Raw genomic sequence first — 23,313 nt, 5'->3', positions numbered from 1 at the left:
AGGTTTAAGATTTAATGTGAATGTATGTTAAAAAACCAACGTAACAAAACTATATTCACGCACATCTGTTCCGGAAAAACCAAAGCTTTTAGCGCCACCCAGTGGACATTTCACTGTCGAACTGTCGCAAATGTACATACTGGTACGTATTTTGTGGTTTGCAAAAATGTTGCCACAGGTACGTTTTTCCAATAAGACCGAGTGGCAGGCCATGGTGGAGCAAATAGTTTGAAAGGCCGAGATGAAGTCCTAGGCTCAGAGGGATGAGGAGGAGAAAGGGTCGCAGGTCCATGAGTCCTTCGACCCCAGTGGATGAAGCTAGATCAGAGACCATGGTCACACTAGTGGAGCCGGAGGGCTGAGGATGCCCAGTGGACCAGGAGGGCGAGGCGGGGCCAGAAAAAGGGATGGAGCTAGTGTAGATGATGGAGACAGAAAACGGGATGGAGCTAGTGTAGATGATGGAGACAGAAAACGGGATGGAGCTAGTGTAGATGATGGAGACAGAAAACAGGATGGAGCTAGTGTAGATGATGGAGACAGAAAACGGGATGGAGCTAGTGTAGATGATGGAGACAGAAAACAGGATGGAGCTAGTGTAGATGATGGAGACAGAAAACAGGATGGAGCTAGTGTAGATGATGTAGACAGAAAACGGGATGGAGCTAGTGTAGATGATGGAGACAGAAAACGGGATGGAGCTAGTGTAGATGATGGAGACAGAAAACGGGATGGAGCTAGTGTAGATGATGGAGACAGAAAACGGGATGGAGCTAGTGTAGATGATGGAGACAGAAAACAGGATGGAGCTAGTGTAGATGATGGAGACAGAAAACGGGATGGAGCTAGTGTAGATGATGGAGACAGAAAACAGGATGCAGCTAGTGTAGATGATGGAGACAGAAAACAGGATGGAGCTAGTGTAGATGATGGAGACAGAAAACGGGATGGAGCTAGTGTAGATGATGGAGACAGAAAACAGGATGCAGCTAGTGTAGATGATGGAGACAGAAAACAGGATGGAGCTAGTGTAGATGATGGAGACAGAAAACAGGATGGAGCTAGTGTAGATGATGGAGACAGAAAACAGGATGGAGCTAGTGTAGATGATGGAGACAGAAAACAGGATGGAGCTAGTGTAGATGATGGAGACAGAAAACGGGATGGAGCTAGTGTAGATGATGGAGACAGAAAACGGGATGGAGCTAGTGTAGATGATGGAGACAGAAAACGGGATGGAGCTAGTGTAGATGATGGAGACAGAAAACAGGATGGAGCTAGTGTAGATGATGGAGACAGAAAACGGGATGGAGCTAGTGTAGATGATGGAGACAGAAAACAGGATGGAGCTAGTGTAGATGAAGCCGGAGGCTGGAAACCAGCGGAGCAGGGAAGAGTGTGCAAGAGTGGGCACAAGGGTGGTAGGCAACCCGAAAGAAGACGACGTCCATAGGCATGATGAGGAGTGAGGAATGAGCCTCGGTAGCCCAAACTGGAGGGCTCTGGGATGGCAGAATCCTCCTCCACCTCACCCACTGGGAACTTAAATCCACTCAGTGGAGGAGCCCATTGAGTCCAGCTCTATAAAAGGCATTCAAGGAATGTTCAGGGAGTCTGATATGCCAGGATCAAACCAATCTGGGAATGGGCTGGATGCATGCCTTCACGAAAGCTTGTGAGACAGGAGAGGGGCCAAATATCTATATAATGTCATGATTTTGTTATATGAAGTGGTTATGTTCAGGTTAGAGTTAAATATATCTATGAAATGGTAAAAATGAAACTACATAAGGATTTGTGAATCTTTTGTGTTAACTGTAAATATATAATACTGCTTCTGTTTTAGAGCATCTTCCAAAACGAGCTTGAGGTGTGTGTGATGAATAAGGCCAGAGAGTTGATGAACCCCTAAAACTGCTTTCTGCAGTTTTCATTATCTGCCGCTTGTGCTGCATTGGCGATTGAGCACATGCCCTCCTGAGCACATAACCGTGAGGAGGTGTTTAGCAGATGATGGATGCAGTGTTTCTGTAACTCTCACCTGCCCTTTGTTCAGCATCTGCTTGTGATAAACGGACCTGTAAATGCATTACTGTGACAGCCATTCCTGTGTTTGGCCATTGCTTTGCTATAGCAGACCTGGGTAATATGTTCCACTTATACCACAGTTACCACACACACACACACACACACACACACACACACACACACACACACACACACACACACACACGTGTGTATGATGTGTTTATCTTAAAGCAGTTTGCACATTTTCTTGATGCCTCTGTTTCCTGATTAGGAACTGCTCAAGCTGCCGTTGCTGGTTCACAACTTTAGTCAACAAACCTGCTGTGGGCCTACATACAACTGATCAAAACCCTGGGGCTATCTGTCAACCAATCAGAAACAAGAGTCCGCTCTAAGAATAAGTCAATATTCACTGAAGCGCTGTTCATCTCTTGAGTTCTGTAGGGTTCTCCAGTCAATCGCTCGAGGTGATCGTGCACTGCTCTCAACCCCAGGTTATCATCCTAAACCTCGCTTTTAACCCTCTTTAACATCTGAAATTCAGAAGTGTGGAGTCATGAGCCTTTGCTTTTGCACGGTTTAAAGGCATTGCTGTGCCAAACAATGCGGTGCTAGAATGTAACGGCAGCCGCTTAGCAACCAGCAGCCAATCGGGTGCCTCTTATTCCCTTTACATATCACGGAAACACTGTGTGTTGTAGAAATTTCAGCATTTCAGGGGAAACACACAATTAGATTGTTTTATTCTTACTTTTATAGCCCAACGTCTATTTAGGATAAACCTGACAGTACAGTCAGTGATGTGCACTTTATGTAAACAGGTCATGCGTTCGTCCAATCAGTGACACTGACACCGCAAATATGCAAATAAGAACATTAACCCAGGGTTGAGGAATGTGTGCAAAGTGAAACCCCAGTTTATGAATACCCAGGAATAATGCTTAACACTGGGTTGAAGCAAGAATGAAGCAAGAGAACCAATGATTTCGGTTACTCAGGGTTTACTATTTTCTTAGTGTGAAGTGGTCTTGTATATTCAGAGAGAATTTCCAGGCTTTCGATGTAATGACTACGGTGGCCCAGTAGTGCAGCCGTACTAAATGAAACCACAACACAATGAGATCGCCACAACACAACGGAAACGAGCCACAACACAATGAGATTGCCACAGCACAACGGAAACGAGCCACAACACAATGAGATCGCCACAGCACAACGGAAACGAGCCACAACACAATGAGATCGCCACAACACAACGGAAACGAGCCACAACACAATGAGATCGCCACAGCACAACGGAAACGAGCCACAACACAATGAGATCGCCACAACACAACGGAAACGAGCCACAACACAATGAGATCGCCACAGCACAACGGAAACGAGCCACAACACAATGAGATCGCCACAGCACAACGGAAACGAGCCACAACACAATGAGATCGCCGCAACACAACGGAAACGAGCCACAACACAATGAGATCGCCGCAACACAACGGAAACGAGCCACAACACAATGAGATCGCCACAACACAACGGAAACGAGCCACAACACAATGAGATCGCCACAGCACAACGGAAAGAGCCACAACACAATGAGATCGCCACAACACAACGGAAACGAGCCACAACACAATGAGATCGCCACAACACAACGGAAACGAGCCACAACACAATGAGATCGCCACAGCACAACGGAAACGAGCCACAACACAATGAGATCGCCACAACACAACGGAAACGAGCCACAACACAATGAAATCGCCACAACACAACGGAAACGAGCCACAACACAATGAGATCGCCACAGCACAACGGAAACGAGCCACAACACAATGAGATCGCCACAGCACAACGGAAACGAGCCACAACACAATGAGATCGCCGCAACACAACGGAAACAAGCCACAACACAATGAGATCGCCACAGCACAACGGAAACGAGCCACAACACAATGAGATCGCCACAGCACAACGAAATCACCACAGCATGACGGAATCACCACAACACGACGGAAATGCTCCCGACCACGAGGGGCTCTCGGAGTGCAATAAAGTTAGTTTTCCTTGCCATTGCTCTATATAGATTAGCCAGTCTTACAAAGATTTAAACACTACGGTCAGTTTTAAGTGTGTAACCATTGTATATCGACATTAAATATCAACTAAAAATCACCTACAGGCATTATAGCTGCATATTTATACTCAAAAACGATTTTACACGCTGCCATGGTGCTTGATGCCTAAGGGAACGTCTGCCAATTCCATCATGTAGTTGAAACATGTAATTTATATGAACTAAAATTACCTTTAAGATTTAAAAACAGACATGTTAAAATCCCACAGCTTTTTTTGGATTCTAAAAAACGGACTCAATGAATAACATTAGAATTTGAACATTTAAACAAAACAAAAAAAGTAATTTTAATTCATAAAATTATACGTTTCAACCACTTGGTGGAATTGGCAGACGTTCCCTTGGGCATCAAGCGCCATGATCGTGAGTAAAAACGTTTTCGAGTATAAATATGCAGCTATAATGCATGTAGGTGATCTATAGAGCAATGGCAAGGAAAACTAACTTTATTGCACTCCGAGAGCCCCTCGTGGTCGGGAGCATTTCCGTTGTGTTGTGGCGATTCCGTCATACTGTGGTGATTTCGTTATGATGGGCCCGTTTCCGTTGAGTTGTGGTGATTTCGTTATGATGGGCCCGTTTCCGTTGTGTTGTGGCTCGTTTCCGTTGTGTTGTGGCTCGTTTCCGTCGTGCTGTGGTGATTTCGTTATGTTGTGGTGATTTCGTTGTGTTGTGGCTCGTTTCCGTCGTGCTGTGGTGATTTTGTTGTGTTGTGGCTCATTTCCGTTGTGTTGTGGTGATTTTGTTGTGTTGTGGCTCGTTTCCGTCGTGCTGTGGTGATTTTGTTGTGTTGTGGCTCGTTTCCGTCGTGCTGTGGTGATTTTGTTGTGTTGTGGCTCATTTCCGTTGTGTTGTGGTGATTTCGTTGTGTTGTGGCTCGTTTCCGTTGTGTTGTGGTGATTTCGTTGTGTTGTGATGATTTTGTTATGTTGTGGCTCGTTTCCGTCGTGCTGTGGTGATTTCGTTGTGTTGTGGCTTGTTTCCGTTGTGTTGTGGCTCGTTTCCGTTGTGTTGTGGCTCGTTTCCGTCGTGCTGTGGTGATTTCGTTGTGTTGTGGCTCGTTTCCGTTGTGTTGTGGCTCGTTTTCATCGAGCTGTGGTGATTTTGTTGTGTTGTGGCTCATTTCCGTTGTGTTGTGGCTCGTTTCCGTTGTGTTGTGGCTCGTTTCCGTCGTGCTGTGGTGATTTCGTTGTGTTGTGGCTTGTTTCTGTTGTGTTGTGGCTCGTTTCTGTTGTGTTGTGGCTCGTTTCCGTCGTGCTGTGGTGATTTCGTTGTGTTGTGGCTCGTTTCCGTTGTGTTGTGGCTCGTTTCCGTTGTGTTGTGGCTCGTTTCCGTTGTGTTGTGGCTCGTTTCTGTTGTGTTGTGGTGATTTCGTTGTGTTGTGGCTCGTTTCCGTCGTGCTGTGGTGATTTCGTTATGTTGTGGTGATTTCGTTGTGTTGTGGCTCGTTTACGTTGTGTTGTGGCTCATTTCCGTTGTGTTGTGGCTCGTTTCCATCGTGTTGTGGTGATTTCGTTGTGTTGTGGCTCGTTTCCGCTGTGTTGTGGTGATTTCGTTGTGTTGTGGCTCGTTTCCGTTGTGTTGTGGCTCGTTTCCGTTGTGTTGTGGCTCGTTTCCGTTGTGTTGTGGCTCGTTTCCGTTGTGTTGTGGTGATTTCGTTGTGTTGTGGCTCGTTTCCGTCGTGCTGTGGTGATTTCGTTATGTTGTGGTGATTTCGTTGTGTTGTGGCTCGTTTACGTTGTGTTGTGGCTAGTTTCCGTTGTGTTGTGGCTCGTTTCCATCGTGTTGTGGTGATTTCGTTGTGTTGTGGCTCGTTTCCGCTGTGTTGTGGTGATTTCGTTTGTGCCTTGTTTCTGTTGTGTTGTGGCAAATTTGTTGAGTTGTGGTTTCATTTAGTACAGCTGCACTACTGGGCCACCGTAAATGACTCTTTACAGAGCAAAGGATAACTGATTAAATGGATGAATTGTTCCCTTTCGAAAGGGAACTCGCGCTGCGTCAGACAGACGCTAGGGGAAACGCCTTCAGCGTGACAGATGTCTGAACTAGTATTGAATCACGGCAATCCTATTGACCGGCAACAGCCTGTGATGTCATCATGGTGCGACCAGGAAGTATATAAGGGCGCCTTGCAACCATGAGACCAGCTTCTTTTCGTTTTGTCTGAATGCTTCAAGTCAAAAGGTAATCCAAATTAATTTGTTTTCTGCCTGGGATTAAGAGCATACACAGCCAAGCTTTTATAAGTTGCTGGTTTGATTGTGTGCAATGTGAGCGGTTTATTAATCCGAGATCGCTCCGCTCTCATCTGGCGCTCTTCCTGAGGGAAGAGGATTTTGTATCTGAGACTAGTGATGTGGTCGCACTCACACGAGGCTGAGCGTGAATGCGTGTAATGGTTCCTCGGTTGGAGTTCCCTCTGCTGATCTAGCAACTGACGAGATTAATCACAAGTGCTCTGAGGGATAGCTGGTTAGAAGGGAATTTAGTTTCTCAGCCCTCCTGGCCGTGTATGCTGAGCTGATGAATGTTATGAACATGCTGCATGCAGGCTGCGGCTGTCATGTGGGCGCGTTAGAGGAGAGAACGCTCATTTAGACTGAACGATCGATTTTTCCCCGGCCATAAAACCATCGGCTCAGTTGAGCTTTCCATTTCTTCCTGATCCCCTTACTGGGATCGGTGGGCATGGAAGATGCCATATGCAGTGTATTGACTGACATCAGCGGGTTGTAAACGCTGATGTTGGGTGGAAGAGTTTATATGGGTATGTGTTCCCGCCACGGATTGTCTTTAAAGAGTAATCTCCGACCCAGATTGGTGGGGACACTGTGAGCTCTAACCCTACCATCTGAGCTTTTTCAACAGATGGCAGGGCATACAGGGCATACAGGGCAGCGGGTCAGCCTGGTGTTACTTTAAAGAGAAAAAAGCACACCAGCGATAGCAGGGCCTGAGGGCCAGTATCGCGAAAGCACGTGTGGCGGAGTCTGAGGACCCGCACACTGCTGAGATCCGGGTCCCAGGCAGGCAGGAGGCGTCACGGTCAGAGACCAATGACGGGGCCTGAGGGCCAACATCACCTCTCGTGCACCCCGCAGTCAAGTGTGGGGTGCACAGAGGCGGAGTCCCAGAGAAGAGGAATGGTGAAATGGCCTGCCCTTGTGGGTGAGTTAAGACTTACAACTGATTTTTTCTCCTCTTCTTCATTGTCTCTCCAGGCACTTCTTACATCCGGCCCAGGGTGGTGCTGTGACGATGATACTCTAGGTCCCGCCTGGCTGCTCTGTGAGAAGCGCCCCCTCAGGCAGTTGCACTCCTAAGCATGCATGCCAACCTCGTGCTTCATGATGGTTCGGTCGGATGCTTCCCTGGAAGCCAAAGCATTGCCATGGCTGATGACCTAGTGTGAACGGCAGGCATGAATGAAGAGCGGCCGCCCTGAAGCAGGTGACATAAGTTGTACTCCTCTCGCTTCAGAGGGCTTAAGGCACTTTTTTCCTGCTGAGTACACCGCCATTGGCAATGTGTTTAGGTCTATGTCTGTAGGCACTACTGGTAAGACTGCGGCGTCGCATGGAGGACCCTGTGGGCCTCTGGGATGGAACCAGCCCCGGGAGGGGCATGTGAAAGCCAGCTGGCTGTGAGCAGCCAGCATGGGCAGTCTGTGCAGTGGACTCCGAGAAGGTAGTAGGCCTCAGCAGGCCTCCTTGCGGGAGAGTCTTGACAACATTGGCGGTGGCTGAGGAGATTCCCCCTTCTATGTAAAGCGCTCTGGGTGTCTAGAAAAGCGCTATGGACTGCATGGTAAATGGACTGCATTTATATAGCGCTTTTATCCAAAGCGCTTTACATTTTGCCTCACATTCACCCATTCATACACCGACGGCGATGTCAGCCATGTAAGGCGCTATCCAGCTCGTCGGGAGCAGCTGGGGTTAGGTGTCTTGCTCATGGACACTTCGACACTTGGTCAGGTGGAACTGGGGATTGAACCACCAATCTTCTGGTTTGTAGACAACCTACATGAACCACTGAGCCACTGCCGCCCCCCGCTATATAAATGTAATGAATTATTAATTATTATTATTATCATAGCCCATGTGTGCCTGGGAGCGTTCTCCCCAATGATGTCGGCTTCAGTAGAAACCTAGTCAACTAGTCAACTAGGCTTCAAGCGACACCCTCTGGTCGCTGGCATGACTGCAAGCCCAGATAGTAGGCCTCGCTAGGCCTCTCTGAGGGCCTACTGTTGTGCAGCAGGCCTTGCCTGGCTTCCCCTGAAGGGGAATTCCTGGCTTCAGGTACTGGATGGCAGGTAGTAGGCCTTATTAAACCTCCCTGAGGGCTTCGTGGCCTGATATCAGGCAGTGGACACTGCCGGACTTCCTGTCTTCCACTTCAGGTACTGGACGGCAGGTAGTAGGCCTTATTACACCTCCCTGAGGGCCTGCTGTGGTGCAGCAGGCTTCCTCTGGCCCCCACTGAGAGGGTGTTCCTGGGCTTCAGCCACTGGAGGGTTGCATACCCTAGCACTCTAGACGACACTGCTGCTATGCGGTCCCTACAGGACAGGGACTTGCATAGGTCGCCTACAGCATGGTTACCTACCAGGAAGACTTAAGAGCTCCCCTAATGAGAGGGTTGTCTGTGACCTTACAGCCACCTGGGCCTGATCAGTCGGGCGTAGGCCCCAAGGGGCCTCCCAGTGAGTTCAGCCCATAGGCCTGTTCGGCCTCCTGAGCACCTCTGTAATGTATGTGCTCGGTAGAGCTAGCATGGGTTGGGAAGCACTACGCTGAGCGCTGCTCTCCAGGATAACCTGTCTCTGAGGTCTGGCCTGAGGCGGACACACAGTTTTTGCCCTCCCTCAGCCGGATGCCCCTCCAGAGTCGAGTTTCCAAAGGCTCTGTTCTTCAACAGACAGGGTTGGCGGACGGAAGCGTCCCACATAAGTGGCGCCAGGTCAGGTCAGGCCTCCCTGGTGGCATTCAGTGAAGTTTTTCCCAAATAGTGACTGGCTGGGGTGCCCTCGGGTCCCCTAGCCACGTTGCCTTAAAGCTACACTGTGTGATATTTTCCCCCATCTAGCGGTGTAAAGGTTTATGACCATCCAGTGAATAATAGTTTCTGTTCCTCTCAATTCTGATTTCATTTTAATTCCTATGGTGGCCGATTTAGTCCAAGATTAACTTGCAATCCCCCTCTTCACATTCAACACGGTGCCATCGAGTGTTAAAATGCAAAAGGCAAAGCTTGAATTTACGGGTATGTCCCTCTGTGGCTACTGTACTTTCAAGATGGAGGGGCAACATGGCGACCGGCATTCGAACCCCTCACCCGTATGGATTTTCAATGGCATATTATAAACTTATGAGAATACTTTATTACTTGAAAGAAGTAAATATACATTAATGAGCACATATAGTTTTGAAAGAACTAATTGTTTTTAGCTAAGACTAAACTAAAAACTGTGCACAGTGTAGCTTTAAAGAAACCCCTCTGTTGAATGGGAAGGACTTCATGCGGAACGTGAAGGTGCCCCCAAGGCTATAGCTCGGGCTATGACCATAGGGAATGCTGTCACTGACAGCCTAGTGTGACCAGAGGGGGAGTGGTTCAGGCATTTCAGTTGAATTTGCTTGTCCTGACATTTTTCACTGCCAGTAGGCACGCAGTCCCCTCGGCATGGCAGCGTGGGTATATCGTTCCCTTTCAAAAGGGAACGTTTCTGGTTACGACTGTACCCTTAGTTCCCTGAGAACAGGGAACGAGACGCTGCGTCATGGTGCCATGCCACAGGGCCTGCCTGCGAACAGTCCCTTCAGAAGAAGAAGCTGGTCTCATGTTTGCAAGGCACACTTATGTACTTCCTGGTCGCACCTTGATGATATCACAGGCTGTCGCCAGTCAATAGGAATGCCGTGATTCGATAGTACCGGGTAGCGTCTTTCCCTGTAGCGTCTTTCCGATGCAGTGACAGTTCCCTGTACTCAGGGAACTAAGATTACAGTCATAACCAGAGACGTTTTACCTCGAGTCACGTAGGTCTGTTGTTAACAGAGGAGCTGCGTTTCCATTGCAGATTTTTGCAAAACTTTTGCGATATTTTCTAAATGTCGATAAAAAACGATTGCGAAATGACAACTTTCCATTATCCGCAGTTATGCTTATTTTTTTCCTTTTCGATAGGTCATTCCAAAAATTATGCCACATATGTTGGTAGGTTTGTATATCCCACCCACCGCACTAGCCATTATTATTAATGGAAGGAGACGTGTGTGTTATCCAAACATTAATAGCAAGGAAAGCCCCTTATAGGCCACTTAAGCGGCACGAGTTGTGTGTTTCTCCCTCAGATCTGCTTCAAGGTCTTCATGATAATGTGGCCTTTCTGTGTTTAGAATCCAGTATTCCTCTAATTTTATTGTCTTTTATGAGTTTAATAAAGAACTCTGTCTCCAAACATACCGCACCATCTGTAAAGAATGATCGACTTTACTCACACGGGGTTATTGTGACGCATTGCCACATACAGAGAAGAGCGAAATGCTGGAATTTGCATGGTGGTAACCAGAGGTGGGTAGTAACGAATTACATTTACTTCGTTACATTTACTTGAGTAAATTTTTTGGGTAACTTGTACTTTTAGAGTATATTTAAAAATGGGTACTTTTACTTTTACTCAAGTACATTTCTTGTGAAAAAACTGTACTTTTACTTCGTTACATTCGGTGGCGTTCCTCCGCTACTGTCAATGGTGATAATTAATTATATATTTTAAAATAAGTTATGACTTGTTCGCAAGTCTCGCGAAACGTTGGAGAGGCTGCTTCGCGAGAGGTGGATACGCATCACCCGCATAAAATAAGCGCGCGTTTAGTCAGAAGATGATGGCCGAAGCAGAGGGAGATGTGTGAGCTACGGCAGATCACCCGTACGTGGCCTCAAGTTCAGCCTGTTTTCAGTCCAAGATGTCAAAAAGAACAGTTTCATAATTTAATGCATGCTGTGTGCACCAATATGAACTGACATCTCAGCATACAATAATTCCAGCTCCAACCTGAGAGAGCAGTGGTAAGTGTAACAATGATGCCTATATTTGAACACTATTAATGGTATTTGGTAACTATGGGCACTTTTCCTTTATTGTAATACTATTTCACACACTGTCCGAGTGTTTTCCTCATATGTGCGCTCTTGTGCAAGCATTGACAAATCGTTTGAATCCTCCGAACACACGTCCACAAACAAACGTTCACATCTGCACATTTACATATCTTTTTTTTTTCTCACAAAACGAGCAACCTCATTGGCAAAATGTACCTGTGGCAATGTTTTTGCAAACCACAAAATACGCACCAATACACACTGCAGGAATTCCAACAGAAATGAACACTATAGGCAGAAAAACTGCATTTTTTTAGTCTGGTTTGTAAACTAAAACATTTTGAATTTTGCGTCACAGCTCCATGTTCTGCTTTTCTGATTCACCAGACTTGCTCGATAGCTCAGCTGATACAGATTTGTATTTACAATGCGAAAAGCTTGAGAACGAACCCCGTGAAGAACGAGTCATGATAAAAGAGCTCAAAGACAAGTTCTAAACACAAGCTAAAAATACATGGACACAATTTTATTTTTGTCACATTTGCTGTTGTTAACACTTTCGGGTAGGTTTAGTGTGGGTGTACGTTAAAAACACAACGTAACAAAACATGTCAGATTCACGCAAATCTGTTCTGGAAAAAAATAAGCTTTTAGCGCCACCCAGTGGACATTTCACTTTGAAACTGTCGCAATATGTACATATTGGTACATACTTTGTGGTTTGCATAAACGTTGCCATAGGTACTGATGAGATCAGGCTAAAAACGAAACAAATTGAATAGCCTAATGTGACATCTTGCATTTATACACATATCCGGACAGACAACAGTCTGCAGTATATACATACATTTAAAAATGGGACTGTATTTTTAAGAATGCATATACTTATAAAAATATAAGAACAAAGTATGTTTTAAAAAGAGCTGTGGTTAGCCCAGCACACCATTAATTTACACGGTTTAACCATTAAACACACACACACACACACACACACACACACACACACACACACACACACACATATATATATATATATATATATGTATGGAGGTGTGTGAAAGCTCTCTAAGTAGTCTGAAATTCAGGGTTTTTGGATCTTATCAATCAGATCGAAAGTAACTAGTAACTAAGTACTTGAGTAGTTTTTTCATCTAATACTTTTTTACTCTTACTCAAGTAACTATTACGATTGTTACTTTTACTTTTACTTGAGTAAATATTTCCGTAAGTACTTGTACTTTTACTTGAGTAAAGATTTTGGCTACTCTACCCACCTCTGGTGGTAACTCAAAGTTTTTTTACCACTTCGTTATTTTGGCTTGGAATTTCATTTGTTGGAAATATGAACTGAATTTAGAAATGCTTTTGAAACAAATAACTTTGGGTTCAATAAACAAAATACCATTTTTTAAATGAAGACAGCGTTTGGAGCAGAGTGGATGCAAAATAATCCGTTCCCTGAGTCCACAGCCTTTGTTGATATTGTGGGTGTACACAAAAAAAGTAGAGCGTTTCTACTTTATAGCTATGGATTGAACTTATCTGATGGCTACAAATGAGTATTGTGAGCTGTTTCCTCTGTCTTCAAAGATTTTTTATTTTTTTTTAACCTTTATGGGATAAATAAAACATAGCCTATGAAACAAAGTAGGCTAAGTTTAGGCCTAAATATGAATGACCTATTCATCACAGCAGGGAAATATCTTCACTGGGAGTACACGTCATGATGCTCAATGCTGTAAGACCAGACATGCGCTTATGCAGAACAATCACGTCAAAATGCAGATCATACAACTCAACATTTTCATTTATAGCCTTAAGAAGCTTTTTGGTCATTTTTGACCGATTTTAATGGTTTTAAAATTATATATATATATATATTAAAAAAAAGATATAGCAAAGAAATAATAGTTATAATAATGTCTAAATAACTATCAAAATGTATATTTTCTAGTCTTTATTCCTGGCCAAAATATATTCTCATATTTTATTTTTCTTTCAACCAATAGAAGTGTAGATTTTTAATATTTCTAATACAAATGATGGAGAAATAGAGAAACGTACACATACATAAGATCTAAATGACCTGAGAGGTGCATCATTTTATTCTGGGAAATTAGTTTTATATTGTATGATTAAGAATAAAAAGGTTACCCGTACTGTTGTCTGTGAACAGCCAATGAGGGACCTTTTCCCGGAAGGGTTGAGGAGGGATAAAAGATATCTGTGTATCGATCTTCTGTTTGGATAACCATCTGTTAGTCCGCAGAAGAAACCGCATCTGTGCTGCAGCTGAGTCGGTTGGCAAAGAGCGAACCCCGCTTGATGAGTGTGTGAGTGTGTTCCTCTTGCTAACATCTAACTCTTCTCGTGTTTCTGAGAGGATAATATGCTGATATCACCAATGATTTGCTGTGGCTAAATTAAAATAGATTCACAAGAGTGCTTTAAAAAGGGACATATTATGCAATATTCACTTTTATAAGGTGTTTGAACACAGATGTGTGTGTAAACAACCAGCCTATAATGGTAAAAATCCACCCAGTACTTGTGTTATAATCCGCATCAGTCATTACCAATCTCTCATATTAGGGCAGCCCCACCCAAGACTGTTGCTGATTGGCCCTTCGCTCTCAAAAACGATGAGGACGCAACCTATGTGTCTAGTTAAGCACAACACATGTTGTCCTAGTCTTATCCAGTGTGTTATTCTTCTAACACAGAGAGCGTGTTCAAATATTTAACACACTAATCTGTCATAAATCACACAGATGTTTGTGTCAGATGTGCTTTAACCAGTTTATTACCATTAACTCATGAATAACATTATGAAATGAAAATGACGTGAATACTAACTTCAGCACAGGGTGATCAATTACTTCTCAACACTCTTGAGAAGCTCATCTACAAGAACTGTAATTATACTTTTGGTGTTTCCTCCATTTGAAGCTGAAGGAAGGCAAATAAAAACACTGTCTGTTATGTATACCTGATTGATTAAGATAGAATTAGCCTTCAGAGTGCCATGTAGTTGACAAACAGCGTTAGAATGAACAACATCTATTTAGTTAAGAAAACAGCAAGCTAACATAAGCTAGCGCTCCCAGACAAACAGGCGTTCTTTTAAAAAGAATAATAATAATAACATGTTATTAATTTTATTTTACTTAATAAAAAAATATCCAGTTAATTTACCGGACTGGATAACAAATAACACAATTAGTGTTGGATACACTGTTTTTCTATCCTTTTTTTAAATAAAAATTATGCTAAATGTGTTAAAATAGCACTAACACAAAAAAAGTGTAAAGAATGAACATCACTTTTGATCGTGTTTTATCATAGACACGCCCCTGAGGGAGAAGCACAGAGACGCCGTCTCCGTTTCCTCGCTCGACTACTGCAGTGTGTGGCCACAAACATCACTGATGTCCTGAAGAAGAGAACACACACGAGCCTCATATAGACTCCGGCATCAGAGCCGCTCAAGCTCATGAAGCAGATGAGCCGGAGAAGGACGAGAACACGTGATATATTTGAGGAAATCCTGTCCGCGTGACTGCTTGACCAGCGAGGGTCAGTAACGCTGGATTAGAGAAGGAGTTTCTGAAGGACGGGTCGATCCCATCGCTTCGGCTCTAACTTCACATCAGGACGAGCGAGGATGGACTTCATATTCTGAGAATGTGTGCTAATGTCCTTCAGAAGGAGCTGAACGCTGTACGCTAATATAATGTTAGCATCGTCTCTGTGGCGTTAGTTCCTGAACACACTCCCCATCTGCGGGATTCACACACACATTTATTATGCGTTATATAGTCGGTGACTGACATGTCACATTCCCACACGAGCTCCGATACATTATAGATGAACATGACGGCTCATGCTAGTCGATGAGCTGAATCAGCGTAACGCCACAACAGCTAATGCTACATAAATGATCCGTTAAGTGTTCAGAGTAAAACTGTGGAGCTCTCGTCTCTCGTCTGTTTCGTCTCCGGCTCAAACATACAGCTGCTCTTATTTCTGACATTTGTCTGAGTGAGATGGGCCGGTTTTGTTGTTGACGGAGTATCTGAAGCTCGAGGCTCCGCCCTCTTCTGGAAGGGGGGCGGGGAACAGCAGCTCATTTGCATTTAAAGGGACACACAAAATGTTTGCGTTTTTGCTCAGACCCAAATAGAGCTAAATTTAACGCTATAATAAGTGATCTGGGGCTATTTTGAGCTGAAACTTCACACACACATTCTGGGGACACCAGAGTTATATCACATCAAGTGGCATGACATGTCTGCTGTAGTGTCTATAGAAATACACAGCTTTCACCACACATATTCTTTTGGAAAGCAAATATCATTTGAGTACAGAGACTAGTATGACTGCCGTTTCACACATTCCTTTCTCTGCTTTATACACTAATCCTGGAGCACAACTCACAGTCGTTCATTAGTCATCCCAATACCAGATCACTTAAGTGAATGGGCTCTTATGGTGAGATCATTTTCATCAGCTCTTGACATGCCATGAGCGAGCTTGACCTGTCCTCTCCACGCTGAGGAGGCTTTCACGAGAGCTCTCCAGAGCAAAGAGTTTCCAATGAAACAATGGAGAGCTTCTGCGCTCCGGTCCTGAGCTTCTGTCATCGCACTAATCTGCAGGAATCACTTCATTCTCATGATGCTTTTCCTGCAGAGGAAGACAAAAAATGTGTGTGTGTGTGTGTGTGTGTGTGTGTGTGTGACTGAATGGTAAGGTTGTTTTTGCACATTTGTGTGGTCAGCCTGGTCTATTCGATAATATGTAGGTATTAATACATAACTTTCAAAGAAACAAAATGTAAAAAAAGTGCTGAAACATAAAATATGGACATATTGGAAACATTTAAATGTAGCATTGTTACTTTTTTACAGCTAAAAAAAAACATTAAATATTTACGAATCATTCATTTCATAAAGATATATGTATAATTTTCCTATAATTAACCCTAACCCACATTTTACACAGAGTATTAAAAGAATAAAACATATTGGACAGAAATCTGTTGGAAATTGTCGATTTTTGTCGAGTTTGGATCTGCTACTCGCTAACATCTGGTGTAAAGATTTGGATTGCAGCAAACAAATAAAATGGATGTGTTTGTGAATTTCTGTTGTGTTTTGGAGTGTTTTATGATCGTATTGCCAGTCATAGGAGAACTATTACAGTAAGTGGATGAGTAAACTGAATTTAATATATGAGACTGAAAACATGTATTGATATTACAAATTAAACACAGCAGAATTAAAACATTACTGCCACGGCTTTAATATTCATGCATGGGAACTGCTAGGTTTTTAGTTCTGTCAATACGTTAATATTGTACGTTATGATGAAAACCGGTTCTTCTGCTCTGTGACTGACAGGATTGGCTCAATCATGTTCAGATTCAGAGAAGAATTGAGACTCTGAAGGCATTTCTAAGTTTGATCTTCATGAAATGAGCAGGAAAAGCTCCGGAGAGTTTCCTGGGAGTGGCAGAAACATGTCTTTTTTCTGGCTTGTCCTGTCGCGGAGACATTATTCATCCTCCCGAATCACAGATACCAGCTTCCAGCACAGACGAGTACACTTCAGCCCTTCCTGCCCCAGGATGTCATTAAATGAACGAGAAGAGAGTACAGGCTTCCATGCTTAGCAGGTTGTGTAAATTGAATCATGTAAATGGGATACATCAATAAATATCATGGAATGAGCACTAAAGCGTACTGAGTCACTGGAGGGCCTTCTGCCAGCAGTCAGAAGATAAGGCTTATTCTTTTGGCATAATAATACAATTACTACGGAGGAAAGGACAGGACAAGAATAGAAGCGCTTCAGTTTAGATCAGTGCTGGGCGAGGAACCCGGACGACCACAGGAGCATCTCAGAAGCTCACGGAGAAGCTTTCCTTCTGTCTTAACAACTCATCCTGTCCGAGTCCATGAAAGAGATTTAGTGCTTTCTCTCGTGCTTTGGAAATGACACTGGGGCTTATGGAGGATAATTGAAAGCTTGCATACAAGAGATAACAGAAAGCATTAACAATTCAATTCATATTTACTTGAATAATGCGTTTCACAATACATATTGTCTCAAAACAGCGTCACAGGACATGCATGCATCTGCATTACAATTTACAGCGATCTGTTATAAGACGAGTCCAAATTATGCTTTTCAGAAACGTTTGCAATTAGCCAACCAGCTAAATGTCCAGAAAGGGAATAAAAACATCATCACAGTAGTCCATATGAGACATCAGTGGGTTAATTAGAGTCTCTTGAAGCATCCAAAATACATTTGGGTCCAAAAATAACAAAAACTATGACTTTATTCAGCATTGGCTTCTCTCCCGGGTTTGTGTTCAATCCTCAAATAAAGATTCAAACGGTTATGAGTCAGCGAATCGATTCCTGATTCGGATCGTGTGTCAAACTGCTGAAATCACGAGACACTGGCGATCCGAATCATGAATCGATTCGCTGATTCATAACCGCTCTAATCTTTATTTGAGGATTGAACACTAACCCGGAAGGGAATTGATTAATGACGTCAATTTCATTTGTGGGTGAACTTACCCTTTAAGCAAATGCCTATGGGTCGTCCAATGTAATTATGTCAAATAAATCTGTAAATAAATTAAAATTTAGCTCACTGAAGTAAAGAATACATGTTAACACAATGTTTCCCTGTCAATAAACAATGGGTTAGGGTTAGGGTCAGGGTCAGGGTCAGGGTTAAGGTCAGGAGAGATAAATCCATTAAATGAGCTACATCCATTCCAGCTTATGCACAGTCCTATGCTCCACTGGCCACCTCTTCACAGATGCATCTACCACATGAACGCTGACTAAGAGAGCCAAACCCACCCTGAAGAAAGCCAACATTGGCCTGAACACATTTTTAAAGGGCTGTATAATATTCTGAGCCAGGGATAAAGTATGCTAGGGCTCATATACAACGGTGTGTAGGTTTTAGTGCCGTATTTTGGCCAGGGACATCAAATGAAATGTACAGAGGTGCACAACGTCTGTCTGGACGACGGTAAGTATCTCTTTGGCTCTGCTACATCACTCCTCACATAATGGAGGCCATTTTGTGTCATTCCAGCCCATATTCACGATGTTTTGGAGTGTTTGTTTCTTCATCAGGCATGGCAGAATGACAAATACTCTCTCTCTGAACCATCACAGCTCCTATAGCCTGTGTGAGCGGGACGACTCGCTTTCCACCAATCTCCTTAGAGTTTCCTAAATCGTTTTATAAACACAACAGACCATTTTATAGAGTTATGGTTCTGTGTGATACGCGGTGTGAGATGTTCCTCCTCCTTCAGCTTGGAGACTGTGCTAGCAGTGTGTGTGTGTTAGCAGGTGAGTGTGTGAGTTTGTTAGCAGTGTTCAGTGTGACCTCGACTGTGGTCAGAGCTCTTCATAATGTAAATGTGTGTGTTTGCAGGTGCTATGCTGAGTGTGTGTGTGTGTGTGTTTGCAGGTGCTATGCTGAGGTGAGGAGCAGAGAATGGCCACGCCGCAGACCTCCAGACAGAGCAGCTACTCCTCAATCTCTGGAAAGATGTAAGGGACATTCATTACCGATCATCATTCTCTTATTAAAAGGGCTACACTTTATCATAACTTTCATTAACAAACACTGCTTAACAGAGCGCTCGTTAATATATTCTCAGAAAACGATGAAATAATGTGCTCTTTAATGTTTGCTGATGATCTTATTAAACGTTTCATTATGATAAACAATCAGTATTTAATAATTAATCGAAATGCTCACAAAAGTCATTAAACATTTGAATCATTAAAAGCTTATTAATAAATCCTCACGCACGAGGTAATTAACTGATTATTAATATATATCCACATAGCTCTGAGATCATATGCATGTTTAATATAATGTAAATAATGCTTAAACTTCAGTTCATTTAATGCCTAATGTACAAAAGAGTTTAATGAGTGATTGAAGCACTGTTTGTGTTTACAAACCTGATTCCAGAAAAGTTGGGACACTGTACAAATTGTGAATAAAAACAGAATGCAATGATGTGGAAGTTTCAAATGTTAGTATTTTATTCAGAATACAACATAGATGACATATCAAATGTTTAAACAGAGAAAATTTATACTTTTAAGGGAAAGATAAGTTGCTTTTAAATTTCATGGCATCAACACATCTCAGTAAAGTTGTGCCGTGGCCATGTTTCCCCCTGTGTGTCATCCCCTCTTCTTTTTATATCAGTCTGCAAACGTCTGGGACTGAGGAGACGAGCTGCTCAAGTTTAGGAATAGGAATGTTGTCCCATTCTTGTCTAATACAGGCTTCTAGCTGCTCAACTGTCTTAGCTCTTCTTTAGCGCATCTTCCTCTTTATGATGCGCCAAATGTTTTCTAATGTTGAACGCTCTGGACTGCAGGCTGGCCATTTCAGTGCCGGATCCTTCTTCTTTTGTCTGACCCCAGAACAGTTTTCCACTTTGCCACAGTCCATTTTAAATGAGCCTTGGCCCAGAGGAGACGCCTGCGCTTCTGGATCATGTTTAGATATGGCTTCTTCTTTGACCTGTAGAGTTTTAGCCGGCGACGGCGAATGGCGCGGTGGATTGTGTTCTCCAATGTTTTCTGGAAGTATTCCTGAGCCCATGTTGTGATGTCCATTACAGTAGCATTCCTGTGTGTGATGCAGTGCCGTCTAAGGGCTGAAGATCACGGCCATCCAGTTTGGTTTTGACCCTTGACCCTTACGCTCAGAGATTGGTCCAGATTCTCTAAATGTTTGGATGATATTATGCACTGTAGATGATGATAACTTCAGACTCTGTGCAGTGTTCCTCAGAGAAACTCCTTTCTGATATTGCTCCACTATTGTCCGCCGCAGCATTGGGGGAATTGGTGATCCTCTGCCCATCTTGCCTTCTGAGAGACACTGCCGCTCTAAGAGGCTCTTTTATACCCAATCATGTTGATAATTGACCTAATAAGCTGCCGATCGGTCCTCCAGCTGTTCCTCATATGAACAGTTAACTCTTCCGCCCTCTTATTGCTCCCTGTCCAAACTTTTTTGAAATGTGTAGTTCTCATGAAACCCAAAATCAGCCAATATTTGGCTTGACATTTCAAAATGATTCATTTTCAACATTTTACATGTTATCTAAATACTATTGTGAATAAAATATAAGTTTATGAGGTTTGTAAATTATTACATTCCTTTTTTATTCACAATTTGTACACGCGCATCTTCTCATATTTCCATGTGTGTGAATATCTATTAACCAATGATCTGTTCAACATTATATAATGTCTGCTAATGATTGATTAATGAGTTATTATAAAGTGTTACCAAAATGGGCAAAGTGAGAACAGCACTCGTTTCATATTAAGAGAATATATATTTATGATCATTGTCATTACTATTTGAAACCTTAAAGCGTACAATAATTTCAGTCATTACTACATCACATTTTCACTTTATAATACTGATCACATCATTAGTAGATCATTCAGATGGATGTGGCGACACTTGAGTGATTACTGGTGGGTTACTGTCTTCCCTTTAGAATTAATCATGCATTATTCATGTTAATTATGAACATGTGTGTATAGCAGTCATCTGAGGTATCAACAAATGTGTAGTTGTTGATCTAACCAGTTTGAGCTGGAGCGCCGTCTCCCTGTGTCTTGAAGAAAGAACCAAGAGCCTTATTCAGTGTGTGTGTGTGTGTGTGTGTGTGTGTGTGTGTGTGTGTGTGTGTGTGTGTGTGTGTGTGTAGGCATGTTTTGTGACATATGAGGACCCAAATGTGTGTAATGCCATGGGTATGACACAGGTATTACTGGAGAGGGTGAAATATGAGGACATTACCCATGGCCCCACTTTACAAAAGGCTTATAAATCACACAGGAGGAGTTTTTATGAGAAAGTAAAAATGCAGAATGTTTCCTGTGATGGGTAGGTTTAGGGGCAGTGTGTGTGTGTGTGTGTGTGTGTGTGTGTGTGTGTGTGTGTGTGTGTGTGTGTGTGTGTGTGTGTGTGTGTGTGTGTGTCCGTGTGTGTGTCTGTGTGTGTGAGACTGAAGCGAAGCCCTGGTGTTTAGCGGCTGGTCGCTCCAGTGTGTTGAGCTGCTCATTCATGTCTGTCTTCCACCCCTGATGAACAATTAGCATTGTACACGCCAGTGATCCTCCATCTGCTCACACACACACACACACACACACACACACACACACACACACACACCTGCGGTTCCTTCCTCTGTGACTCTACATCAGGCCAAACCCCTGAATATGTGATCATGTCAGCATGTTAATGACTGAGTCAGAGTAACTTCAGCATGAATAATACAGGAGCGTCTCCTGACAGCTCGTCCCAAACTATCTTCTGTTGGTGCAGCGAGTGAAGACACTGACGAGACGTTCCTCCATATGCATCATCATCTCTGTGCTCTGAGACGCTTCATCTCTAATGGTAAATATAGGCACAAAGTCTGACAAGATCCGCTGAATAATTGATGTGTGTTGGGTAGGAGTGCACGCTTTGATGGCCCGTTTGTAGGTGTACTGTGACATAATGTGCAAACATTCCACTGAGTTTTCCACAGTCTTCACAGAGAGGAGTGTCTCACACACACACACACACACACACACACACACACACACACACACACACACACACACACACACACACACACACACACACACACACACACACACAGCCCCTAAAACTCCTCCTGTGTGATTTATAAGCCTTTTGTAAAGTGGGGCCATGGGTAATGTCCTCATATTTCACCCTCTCCTGTAATACCTGTGTCATACCCATGGCATTATACACATTTGTGTCCTGATATTTCACAAAAACAAGCACACACACACACACACACACCTGAGGGTATAATGTGTATAGAATCAGATCTTCTCCAATCATTTCTGAGGGGATTAAACCCGTTTGGTTACGGCAGCTGAGACGTCATGAGAGAACGAGTGATGATATTAGCATGGCGTCTGTGTTTTTGTGTGGGTCTGATTATCTGGAGGCATCACGGCTGTGTGTGTGTGTGTGTGTGTGTGTTTACTCTGTAGACGAGTGCGACCTCACTGTACGCAGGAATAAAAGCGCTGCACTTTCTGACCCATCGACGGGTGGAAATGTAAATATTTGTGCTGGAGAGCAGCTTTTCCTCCGCATTCATTCAAACAAACCCATTATCCTGATGATCCGCTTCACTACAGGCCGTTCTGCCTGAAGATGTTTGTGCCGGTTGATACTTTATTCAACATGGCCAGCGGTAATACACTGGCATAATGTCACAGTAATATTTACACATTTCTGTACAGAAACAATAACAATTCTGAGTATATAATAATAACACACGTTAGATATAATTCTTTGCATTAGCGGATCATGAGTGTATTTGTGGATGTCTGCTGGCGTTCCACACACACATGCTTTAGAGTAAATGCACCTATTTTGCTTTGCAATTTGGTCTTCCACACACACACACACACACACACACACACACACACTGGCAGTGACGTCTGCGGGATGAGCTGTGACTCTCATTAGATCACATCAGGGACAATACAACCTGCTGTGTGTGTGTGTGTGTGTGTGTGTGTGTGTGTGTGTGTGTGTGTGTGTGTTTAATCGATGAATGGACAACAGAACCCATCTCGTTTATTAGACCCCAATAGTGAGAAAGTATTTGACTTTACTTGTTGAGACTATTATTACTTAAAAATGAGTTAATAGTCGTGTGCCTCAACAAGAAGATAACAGAACGACACCTTTATAAATCATCAGCTAATGATTAGTTAAAGCAGACACTGGAAGATGAAATGCATGGCTTTGACCCCTTGTGGTAATAAACACATGCATTTACAGTATTAGTTAATATAATATGTTATCAGAGAATTAATGGATTATGACACATTTAACTAATAACACTTTAATGATTATTAATCTATTAATGATGATGAATGTTGATTAGTTGCTGATGCAGTGATCATTAATAAATGGGT

At 43.3% G+C, this 23,313-nt stretch overlaps 1 protein-coding gene across 1 annotated transcript in view; it reads left to right on the top strand.

Annotated features, from left to right (window-relative positions):
* LOC137064975 (protein inscuteable homolog) overlaps positions 1 to 23,313 on the top strand; it is a 69,737-nt gene that overhangs the window by 11,812 nt on the left and 34,612 nt on the right. The window contains exon 2 of the mRNA XM_067436538.1: positions 18,785 to 18,867. Coding sequence (XP_067292639.1) covers positions 18,812 to 18,867 — 56 coding nt within the window. The 5' untranslated portion in view covers positions 18,785 to 18,811. The remainder of the gene's footprint in view (positions 1 to 18,784; positions 18,868 to 23,313) is intronic.

The sequence above is a fragment of the Pseudorasbora parva genome, chromosome 25 (assembly GCF_024679245.1).
Source record: "Pseudorasbora parva isolate DD20220531a chromosome 25, ASM2467924v1, whole genome shotgun sequence".
Lineage (NCBI taxonomy): Eukaryota > Metazoa > Chordata > Actinopteri > Cypriniformes > Gobionidae > Pseudorasbora > Pseudorasbora parva.
This window is presented reverse-complemented; position numbering and strand designations above follow the sequence as displayed.